Source organism: Mya arenaria, chromosome 8 (assembly GCF_026914265.1).
Source record: "Mya arenaria isolate MELC-2E11 chromosome 8, ASM2691426v1".
NCBI lineage: Eukaryota > Metazoa > Mollusca > Bivalvia > Myida > Myidae > Mya > Mya arenaria.
This window is the reverse complement of record NC_069129.1, coordinates 36,170,098-36,182,827: the sequence shown is the minus strand read 5'-3', so window position 1 is coordinate 36,182,827 and position 12,730 is coordinate 36,170,098. Positions and strand designations below refer to the sequence as shown.

The 12,730-nt window shown below is 37.3% G+C and overlaps 1 protein-coding gene across 1 annotated transcript in view; it reads left to right on the top strand.

The window, feature by feature from the left end:
- The window catches only part of LOC128244983 (inositol monophosphatase 1-like), a 38,663-nt gene that overhangs the window by 22,254 nt on the left and 3,679 nt on the right, over positions 1-12,730 (top strand). Inside the window, exons 2-3 of the mRNA XM_052963163.1 lie at positions 369-477; positions 5,895-6,000. Coding sequence (XP_052819123.1) covers positions 369-477; positions 5,895-6,000 — 215 coding nt within the window. The remainder of the gene's footprint in view (positions 1-368; positions 478-5,894; positions 6,001-12,730) is intronic.

The window sequence follows — 12,730 nt, the reverse complement described above, 5'->3', positions numbered from 1 at the left end:
AAAACTCACCAAATTGCAACGGTACAACTATACTAAGAGTAACACGCAATGTTTGTCATAAAAAAGGCAATAACGCGTTAAATACACATAAGCAGGTACTTCACGCCCCACATTCACGTAAGTAGTTCTGTTGCTACGCAGGTGGTGTGTATTAATATATTCATGTTCAATATGTCGTGTCAGGCGACTAGTCGCGTTTCTGAAATACCGCTCTCTAAAGACTGTCGGCTTGCAGCCGACAGTCTAAAAACTTTTACTCAGGTGAGTGATTTAGGGTCACTATAGCCCTCTTGTTTTGCAGATGAAGATAAATTTTCAGTAAGCATTTCATGAGACTTTTGTAATATTATCTTTGATTATGTTTTCAGCCAGTATTGGGTGTAGTGAATGCCCCTATCCTTGGAGAGATGTACACGGCCGTAAAGGGTCAGGGCGCCTTCTGTAACGGCACAAAAATATCTGTGTCCACTATCAGTGGTATGTCAAGGATCTTTTTTATCCCCTGCCAAAAAGCGAAGGAGATATAGTAATGGTGTGTGTGTGTGCGTGCGTGTCTGTGAGTCCGGGCAATCTTTAGAAGTGCACAGCATAGGAACCATAACTCTTTGTGCAATATTTCTTTAGGTAGTGTTAATTTTTATGCCCCCTTACTTATGGGGGGGATATAGATTTACCCTATCTGTGCAAACTTGTGTCATACGAAACTCCAAACTATTTTACCTGGAGTCTTGAAACCTTGGTTGAATGTTTTTTAAGGGATGAAGTTTTGCACCTGGGCTTTCATCTACTTTTGCACTTAGTAAAACCAGAGTTATGGCCCTTGAATAAACAATAATGGGCATTTCTTGACTTGTGTCTTTCGAACTTCCAAAACTATTACCTAGAGTCATGAAACGTTAGGGGAATGTTAATGTGGTGATGAAGATGTGCACCTGGGCTTTCTTTTCTTGCTGCACATAGTAAAACCAGAGTTATGGCCCTTGAATTTGCATAGATTTAAGTCGCTCAAAACTCCAAAACTATTTTACCCAGAGTAAAAAAACTTGTTAACGCCCTTAGTTGAGCAAAAATTGGCATTTCTGGACCAACGGTATTTCACCTTGAGTCAAGAAAGTTGACTTACATGGCGGAATGATATGTTGGTGCTAAAGTTGTTGACCCTGCCAAGGCTTCTAAAATTTTGGAACCTCAATTAGCCCGGACCCGGCGACAATCGGTCTGGACCCGGCGACAACCCCCCCCCCCCCCCTCCCCGAAAAAAGAGAAACCTGGCATAAACTGTAGGACTGTGTTCAAAAGTTTGATTAATTAAGTAGAAATGTCACACATTTTCGCGACATCTTTTCTGTCAATATTTTTCCATGATGTCGCAATTCCTAAGGGCCTAGAGCCGCATAGCCGATTCAGATAGTCATTGATACAAGCTTAATTCAAATGAGATTCTCATCGAGTTCTGCGGCGTTTCTAATAAGAACGACTGCGATCGTAAATAACTGTTGCTGTCGGGAAGCGGTCAGACGACAAAAAGTGAAATAGTATTAGGATTTATTTGCTTAATGCATCTACAGTGGGTCAACATTCAACTGATACTCTTGAATAATAATATATTTATAATCGGGGCTTCAAGTTATAAGTGTGATATAGACAACGATTTTTTCATTACTGCCAATTTAAATGACATAAGCGGTGCACTCAGCTTCCAGACTATGTTGTTAATCAAGCGTGTCGCTGTTGATATCCTATATATGGCTAGGTTCGGATTAACAATGATACATGCAATTTAAAAGAACAGAACAATTTATAAATTTAACAGTTTTGTAATCAACAAACGGATATATCATGTAATGATCGACGACGACATAGCATATTCATATTGCCATGTGAAAATATGGACCGATTTTAACACTTAATCAGGATAGCTGCAAGCACACAATTTAACACATAGTTGTTTAATTGTGTCTTCTGCGACCTACCAATACACGTGATTGGACCGATTGCAAGCGTCTGCTAATTAACACATAGGCTATAGAGTGATCAGTGTAGCGGAGAAAGCAGCTGGTCGCATTAGTCACATGGTAACTAAGACACTTTTATGACCTATTTGGGGTAGTTTTGAACGTGTGAATGACCCATGAATATTTGTGTATTACAATTTCTGCAACTTTTACTAGCCTAGTCGTTTTGGACCGAAATTATAAAAAAATGAGAAAATTTTGGACTGATTTTTTTTACACTTTTTGAAACTGAAATCGGTCTGGCTTGGTTAAAATCGGTCCACACCGGCAAATTGCCGGTTTTTAGAAGCCTTGTTCCCTGCTGCACTTGGTGACACCAGAGTTATGGGCCGCTAAATAGCAAAAATTGGCCTTTCCGGACATGAGTGCTTAAACTACCAAGACTATAATTATGACCAAGAGTCATAAAAACTTAGGGAAACATTGTTCAGGTGGTGAAGGTGTGCACCTGAGGTTTGGTTACCCACTGCATATAATATATCAGAGGTTATGGCCCTTGAATAAGTAAAAATTGGCATTCTTGTACTTATGTTACTCAAAACTTCAAACTACATCACCAAGAGTCATCTGACCTTTGGGAAATGTGCTTCTGGCAATGAAGTTGTGCATCTTGGGTTTTGTTTCCCACTGCACATAGTACAAACAGTGTTTTGGCCCTTGAATTAGCAAAACTTGGTATTTTTATACCCCCGACAAACGAAGTTTAAAGGGGGTATATTGGAGTCACCCTGTGGTCGGTCGGTCGGTCCGTTGCAATTTCCTTGTCCGGAGCATAACTTAAAAACTACTGGATGGAATTGGATTAAACTTCATACAATGATAGAGCATAATGAGAGGAAGTGCAGTGTACAATAACCATAACTCTATTCTTGCTTATTACTGATTTATTGCTCTTTGTTACTTTTTTTTTGTCCGGAGTATAACTTGAAAAGTACTGGATGGAATTCATTGAAACTTCATACAATAGTAAAGCACAATGAGAGGAAGTGCAGTGTTCAAGAACCATAACTCTACTTCAGCTTATTACTGAGTTATTGCTCTTTATTTGTTTTTTTTGCTGTCATTTTTTTTCCAGACATTAACTTGCAAACTACTAGATGGGATTTATTAAAACTTCATACAATGGTAAAGCACAATGAGAGGAAGTGCAGTGCACAAGAACCATAACTCTATTTCAGCTTATTACAGAGTTACTGCTCTTAGTTACTTTTTTCTTGTCCGGAGCATAACTTGAAAACTATTTGATGGAATTTAATAAAACTTCATACAGTGATAGATCGTAATGAGAGGGAGTACAGTGTACAGGAACCACAATTCAATTTCAGCCGATTCCAGAGTTAGTGCCCTTTGTTACTATTTCTTGTCCGGAGCATAACTTGAAAACTATTGAATGGAATTTAATAAAACTTCATACAGTGCTAGATCATACTGAGAGGAAGTGCAGTGTACAGGAACCGCATTTCTATTTCAGCTAATTACAGTGTTATTTGCCCTTTGTTACTCTTTTATTGTCCGGAGCATAACTTGAAAACAATTGGATGGAATTTAATCAATCTTCATACAGTGATAGATCATAATGAGAGGGAGTGCAGTGTACAGGAACCGCAATTCTATTTCAGCTAATTACAGAGTTACTGCCGTTTGTTACTTTTTCTTGTCCGGAGCATAACTTGAAAACTATTGAATGGAATTTAATGAAACTTCATACAGTGATATATCATAATGAGAGGGAGTGCAGTGTACAGGAACCGATATTCTATTTCAGCTAATTACAGAGTTACTGCCCTTTGTTACTTTTTTTGTCCGGAGCATAACTTGAAAACTATTGGATGGAATTTAATAAAACTTCATACAGTGCTAGATCATACTGAGAGGGAGTGCAGTGTACAGGAACCGCATTTCTATTTCAGCTAATTACAGTGTTATTTGCCCTTTGTTACTTTTTTATTGTCCGCAGCATAACTTGAAAACAATTGGATGGAATTTAATCAATCTTCATACAGTGATAGATCATAATGAGAGGGAGTGCAGTGTACAGGAACCGCAATTCTATTTCAGCTAATTACAGAGTTACTGCCGTTTGTTACTTTTTCTGGTCCGGAGCATAACTTGAAAACTATTGGATGGAATTTAATGAAACTTCATACAGTGATATATCATAATGAGAGGGAGTGCAGTGTACAGGAACCGCTATTCTATTTCAGCTAATTACAGAGTTACTGCCCTTTGTTACTTTTTTTGTCCGGAGCATAACTTGAAAACTATTGGATGGAATTTAATGAAACTTCATACAGTGATAGATCACAATGAGAGGGAGTGCAGTGTACAGGAACAGCAATTATATTTCAGCTAATTGCAGAGTTACTGCCCTTTGGTACTTTTTTCTTGTCCGGAGCAAAACTTGAAAAGTATTGGATGGAATTTAATAAAACTCCATACAGTGCTAGATCATACTGAGAGGGAGTGCAGTGTACAGGAACCGCATTTCTATTTCAGCTAATTACAGAGTTACTGCCGTTTGTTACTTTTTCTTGTCCGGAGCATATCTTAAAAACTATTGGATGGAATTTTATGAAACTTCATACAGTGATAGATCATAATGAGAGGGAGTGCAGTGTACAGGAACAGCAATTCTATTTCAGCTAATTGCAGAGTTACTGCCCTTTGGTACTTTTTTTTGTCTGGAGCATAACTTGAAAAGTATTGGATGGAATTTAATGAAACTTCATACAGTGATAGATCATAATGAGAGGGAGTGCAGTGTACAGGAACCGCAATTCTATTTCAGCTTATTACAGAGTTACTGCCCTTTGTTACTTTTTCTTGTCGGGAGCATAACTTGAAAACTATTGGATGGAATTTAATGAATCTTCATACAGTAATAGATCATAATCGTCCGTCTTGTGGCGTCAACAATTGGTTATAATCTCCTCCTTAACGCCTTTGACAATTTTTATGAAACTTCATACGAATGATCCTTGGTTGGTGTCTTTAAAATTGTTCAAAGAAATGAATTCCATGCAGAACTCTGGTTGCCATGGCAACCTAAAGGAAAAGCGTCAACAATTGGTTATAAGCATCATTTTCTCCTAAAGCACTTGGACAATTTTAATGAAACTTCATTGGAATGATCCTTGGTTGATGCTTTTTCAAAATTGTTGTTCAAAAAAATGAATACCATGCAGAATTCTGGTTTCCATGGCAACCTAAAGGAAAAGCGTCTAAAATTGTCTAAGCCGTTTAGGAGAAGACGATGATTATAACTAAATGTTATGAAACTTCATATGAATTATCCTTGGTTGGTGGTTTTTCAAAATTGTTCAAAGAAATGAATTCCATGCAGAACTAGTAGAAGTAGATGTTCAGCCAAACTTTAAGGTCACTTAGTCTCCAGTCTTTAAGTACAGATTTCAAGTCCATCATTGATTATTTCTCAGCTACGACAACACAGTTGGGGAGAGTAGCGCTTTTTCAAAAAAAGCATTCTCTAGTTTTTATACTTTTATTGCTTTCCTCCATAAATCTATGTTTTTGAGGTTTTGATTTATACAGCAATGCCCAACAGTAAACTCAATTTAAAACTGTGCTATGCTGAAAGCTTAAAAAGAAAATTTCATGCCTTATTTCCCCAATAATTATTAAAGTCCTTATTTATATATAGTAAGACCATTAACTTTTGCTGATGCCTTCTCACCAACATAGGACATTCAATGAGCATACATCACTCCAAGTATTGCTTCTAATTACAAGAAGGTGGTGTAGTGTGATTATTTATCACATCCAGAAAGCAACTGTTTTTTCATTGCTTGTGATAAAATCAGACAGAAATTATGTAAGCAATACATGTTATTTTATCATAACTATTATAACTGTTTACAGAGCTGAATCGCAGTGTGGTCATACTTGAAGGGGGAACATCTAGAGTGCCCGAGATTCTGAAAACTAAAGTTGGCAACATCAAGGCTGTTATAGAAAACTGCCATGGGTACTGTGCTATCACTTATACATTTATAACTCAACTATAGTTTTGTAATATTATTGTTTTGGACAAATTTCTTCTTATTATACCCCTGCATCACATAGTGAAGTGGAAGCTATATAGGAATTACATGCCTCCTCACGTCCTTCCTGGTTTTGTTCGGTCCACTATAGCATGAAGATGTGTTGTACAAAGTATCTTCAAGTTCAAGGTCACAGTAACCCCCTGAACTTTGTATGTTTTGCTATTTAAGACTTACTGTTGAGACTTACTGATGATAGCTAGTGTCCAGTACATAACTATTTCATACAAAACTTATATATATATATAATAATATATGATTGATTTATTTCATGTCCTGCATAGATATAATGCCAATTAAATAGGATTTTTCAAGAGAACATTACATTACTCCTTGAACACAGAGGAATTGGTGACAGAATTCTCATTGTCACTGTTTACAAATATCCATTAACACCAGTACCTAGATTTCCCTGCCAGCTTGATCAACTCCTAAGGAACCTAAAAATCCTCATTGGTGATTTCAACATTATGTTGCTGCAAAGTATACCTTCAGTACAAAACTTCAGCATGTGCTTCCATACAGTATGTAAAAAATAACACACAGATCAGGAAAATTTCTGGACCATTTCAATAGATATGTGTCATCAATTGCCATTATCTCCTACAATTTAGTACATAACATGTGCAGCTTCAGTTCTCAAACAAATCTCAGAAAATCCAAATATTGTAAATGTACTAACCAGTGAAAATTGTGATGCAACCAACAAGATGGCACATTGTTTCTTACAACTAACAAGATGGCATATGGTTTCTCACAACTCACGAGATGGCACATGGTTTCTAGCAACTAACAAGATGGCACATGGTTTCTCACAACTTACAAGATGGCACATGTTTCATAGCAACTACAAGATGGCACATGGTTTCTCACAACTAACAAATGGCACATGGTTTCTCACAACTTACAAGATGGCACATGGTTTTTCACAGCTAACAAATGGCACATGTTTCCTAGCAACTAACAAGATGGCATATTGTTTCTCACAACTTACTAGATGGCACATGGTTTATCACAACTGACAAGATGGCACATTGTTTCCCACAACTTACAGGATGGCACATGCTTCCTAGCAACTAACAAGATTGCATATTGTTTCTCACAACTTACAAGATAACACATGCTTTCTAGCAACTTACAAGATGGCACAGGGTTTCTCACAACTCACGAGATGACACATGGTTTCTCACAATTTACAAATGGCACATGTTTCATAGCAACTACAAGATGGCACATGCTTTCTAGCAACTTACACGATGGCACATGATTTCTAGCAACTTACAAGATGGCACATGGTTTCTCACAAGTAACAAATGGCACATGGTTTCTCACAACTAAAAATAGCACATGTTTCATAGCATCTACAGGATGGCACATGCTTTCTAGCATCTAACAAGATGACACATGGTTTCTCACAACTTACAAGATGGCATATGGATTCTCACAACTTACAAGAAGGCACATGGTTTCTAGCAATTAACAAGATGACACATGGTTTCTCACAACTAACAAGATAACACATGCTTTCTAGCAACTTACAAGAAGGCACATGGTTTCTAGCAACTTACAAGATGGCACATGGTTTCTAGCAATTAACAAGATGACACATGGTTTCTCACAACTAACAAATGGCACATGCTTCCTAGCAACTTACAACATGTGCAGCTTCAGTTCTCAACAAATTTCAGAAAATCCAAATATTGTAAATGTACTAACCAGTGAAAATTGTGATGCAACCAACAAGATGGCACATTGTTTCTTACAACTAACAAGATGGCATATGGTTTCTCACAACTCACGAGATGGCACATGGTTTCTAGCAACTAACAAGATGGCACATGGTTTCTCACAACTTACAAGATGGCACATGTTTCATAGCAACTACAAGATGGCACATGGTTTCTCACAACTAACAAATGGCACATGGTTTCTCACAACTTACAAGATGGCACATGGTTTTTCACAGCTAACAAATGGCACATGTTTCATAGCAACTACAAGATGGCACATGGTTTCTCACAACTAAAATATGGCACATGTTTCCTAGCAACTAACAAGATGACATTTGCTTCCTAGCAACTAACAAGATGGCACATGCTTACTAGCATCTAACAAGATGGCACATGGTTTTTCACAATTTACAAGATGGTAGATGGTTTCTCAAAACTAACAAATGGCACATGTTTCATAGCAACTACAAGATGGCACATGGTTTCTCACAACTAAAATATGGCACATGTTTCCTAGCAACTAACAAGATGACATATGCTTCCTAGCAACTAACAAGATGGCACATGCTTACTAGCATCTAACAAGATGGCACATGGTTTCTCACAATTTACAAGATGGTACATGGTTTCTCAAAACTAACAAATGGCACATGTTTCCTAGCAACTAACAAGAAGGCACATGGTTTCTAGCAACTTACAATATGACACATGGTTTCTCACAACTTACAAGATGGCACATGGTTTCTAGCAATTAACAAGATGGCATATGCTTTCTAGCAACTAACAATATGGCACAGGGTTTCTCACAACTCACGAGATGACATATGGTTTCTCACAATTTACAAATGGCACATGTTTCATAGCAACTACAAGATGGCACATGCTTTCTAGCAACTTACAAGATGGCACATAGTTTCTCACAACTTACAAGGTGTCACATGATTTCTCACAATTTACAAGTTGGCACATGGTTTCTCACAACTAACAAATGGCACATGTTTCATAGCAACTACAAGATGGCACATGGTTTCTAGCAACTTACAATATGACACATGGTTTCTCACAACTTACAAGATGGCACATGGTTTCTAGCAATTAACAAGATGGCATATGCTTTCTAGCAACTAACAAGATGGCACAGGGTTTCTCACAACTCACGAGATGACATATGGTTTCTCACAATTTACAAATGGCACATGTTTCATAGCAACTACAAGATGGCACATGCTTTCTAGCAACTTACAAGATGGCACATAGTTTCTCACAACTTACAAGGTGTCACATGATTTCTCACAATTTACAAGTTGGCACATGGTTTCTCACAACTAACAAATGGCACATGTTTCATAGCAACTACAAGATGGCACATGCTTTCTAGCAACTTACAAGATGGCACATGGTTTCTCACAACTAACAAATGGCACATGGTTTCTAGCAACTAACAAGATGACACATGGTTTCTCACAACTAACAAGATAACACATGCTTTCTAGCAACTTACAAGATGGCATATTGTTTCTCACAACTTACAAGATGGCACATGGTTTCTAGCAATTAACAAGATGACACATGGTTTCTCACAACTAAAAATAGCACATGTTTCATAGCAACTACAAGATGGCACATGCTTTCTAGCATCTAACAAGATGACACATGGTTTCTCACAACTTACAAGATGGCACATGGTTTCTCACAACTAACAAATGGCACATGTTTCATAGCAACTACAAGATGGCACATGGTTTCTCACAACTAACAAATGGCACATGCTTTCTAGCAACTTACAAGATGGCACATGTTTCCTAGCAACTACAAGATGGCACATGCTTTCTAGCAACTTACAAGATGGTTTCTCACAATTTACAAGATGGCCCATGGTTTCTCACAACTAACAAGATGGCACATGGCTGTTGCACTTTACAAGATGGTGTATGGTTTCTCACAACTTAAAAGGTGTCACATGATTTCTCACAATTTACAAGATGGCACATGGTTTCTCACAACTAACAAATGGCATATGTTTCATAGCAACTACAAGATGGCACATGTTTCCTAGCACTACAAGATGGCACATGCTTTCTAGCAACTTTCAAAATGGCACATGGTTTCTCACAACTTACAAGATGGCACATGGTTTCTCACAACTGACAAAATGGCACATGCTATCTAGCATCTAACAAGATGGCACATGCTTTCTAGCAACTTAGAAGATAGCACATAGTTTCACACAATTTACAAGATGGCATATGGATTCTCACAACTTACAAGATGGCACATGCTTTCTAGCAACTTACAAGATGGCAGATGCTTTCTAGTATCTAAAAAGATGGCACCTGGTTTCTTACAACTTACAAGATGGCACATGCTTTCTCACAACTGCTAACATGGCACATGCTTTCTTGCATCTAACAAGATGGCACATGCTTTCTAGCAACTAAGAAGATAGCACATAGTTTCACACAATTTACAAGATGGCATATGGATTCTCACAACTTACAAGATGGCACATGCTTTCTAGCAACTTACAAGATGGCAGATGCTTTCTAGTATCTAAAAAGATGGCACCTGGTTTCTTACAACTTACAAGATGGCACATGCTTTCTAGAAACTTACAAGATGGCACATAGTTTCTCAACAACTAGTTTATATATTGCATTGAGACTTTATACACTTGTTCTCAACCATCCAACATACTTACATAACCAAGTAATATAACTCATTTTTGCATATAATGCAAGTTATGGCCCTTTATTATGATTAGAAATCCTAGTTAAGTTTTTGCTATAAACCACATTTAAGTCAATGTCTCTAAGCAAATACATCATATGTTGCATTGAAACTTTAGATATGTGTTCCCAACTTTCCAACCTTCATAATCAATCAATTAGAAAACACTTGCATATAATCCAAATTATGGTCTTTATTATTTGAAAATTCTAGTTTTACATATTTACATGTATGCACACATGGGTTTGAATTACGGACATTTCGGACCAGACATAACGGACCAGATTTGGGGACATAACGGACCAGATTTGGGGACATAACGGACCAGATTTGGGGACATTACGGACCATCTTGAGAAACTTAACAGACCATGATTTATAATGTTATTAACATTTTTAGCTCACCAGAGCACAAAGTGCCAGTCTTTGTCTGGCGTCCGTCCGTCCGTCCGTCAACAATTGCTTAAAAAACTTCTCCTCTGAAACTACCTGGCCAAAATCAATGAAACTTCACAAGAAGCTTACTTGGGTGACCATCTACAAAAAATACAACAAGGGGTTACGATTGATCAACAACAACAGCTACAAAATGGCCTACTTCCTGTTTTGCTTTAAAAAACATCTCTGAAACTACCAATCCGAATTCAATTAAACTTTACAGGAAGCTTTCTTGGGTGACCCTCTACAAAAAATACAACAAGGGGTCACGATTGATTAACAAAAACAACAACAGCAACAACAACAAAATGGCTGACTTCCTGTTTTGATTTAAAAAAACATCTCTGAAACTACCGCTCCAAATTTAATGAAACTTTACAGGAAGCTTCCTTGAGTGACCCTCTACAAAAATACAACAAGGGGTCATGGTTGATCAACAACAACAACAACAAAATGGCCAAAATGTTAAAATCGGATAGTTATGTAAAGTTTACTCTTGAAGCAAGGGCAGCAAGTCTTGCTATATGGTCTCCCTCTTTTTTGAGATTCCACTACTTTCTATTTTTAGTAACAAGGGAATAGATTTTAAGTTTTATTAAGTCTTCAAAATAGTCACTTCTAAGGTAATTATTGTTCTTTTTTTAGGTTCATAGATTCAAATAATTATTATACACTTTATTCTTCAGAAGAAATCTCATTTTTACTTAATGATAAATTTAATAATTGAACTTCATGTAGATTATTGTAAACTTCATGTACATTATTCTAAGCTACAATCTTATTGGATGGTGCACTGTTTGTTGTTTGTGTATCTATACTAAAAGTTCTTTCAGTGTGCAAGCAATTTAACATAGTTTTGTCAGTGTGCGTGCAATTGAACGAAGTTCTGTCAGTGTTCAGACAATTGAACAAAGTCCTGTAAGTGTGCAGGCAACTGAAAAAAGTGCTGTCAGTGTGCAGTTTATTATCAAGTCCTGTCAGTGTGCAGGCAACTGAACAAAGTCCTCTCAGTGTGCAGGTATGAGAATCAAATTCCAACAGTTTGCAGGCAACTGAACAAAATCCTGTCAGTGTGCAATCAATCACCAAGTCCTGTCAGTGTGCAGGCAACTGTGACAAGTCCTGTCAGTGTGCAGGCAACTGTAACAAGTCCTGTCAGTGATTATCCAGGCAACTTGTTTGACCAGTATGTTTTTCAATATTCTTTGAGAACAAATCAAGCTTTATTGATTACAAAGGTTAAACTCTTTTACTCGGGTGAGTGATTTTGGGCCATTATCTTGTTATGCGATGGTAATGTGTACGTAGTATGTGCATCCGTGCGGTCGTGCGTTCGTGCGTCTAAACAATTGCTTGTGAACACGATACAGTTTTCAGTTTTGATTGTATTTCAATGAAACTTGTACAGTATCTAGATATCCATTAGAGCTTGGTTCCTTTCGAAAACCAGCGAGATTCGCCCATGCATGCCTACATTATGTGCCTTGATAGTATGAAAAAAATGCTATTGTGTATACAATTGGTTGTGAACACGATACAGTCTTCAGTTTTGATTGTATCTCGATGAAACTTGTACAGTATTTAGATATCCATTAGAGCTCGGTTCCTTTCGAAAACCAGCAAGATCCGCCCATGAATGCCTAGATTATGGGCCATGAAAGTTTTAAAGAAATGCTTTCTATTTTTAGCCAGGTCTGCATGAGCGAATTCTATTTTTAGCCAAGTTTACATGTACATGTAAATTCAAGTCTAGAGTTAAG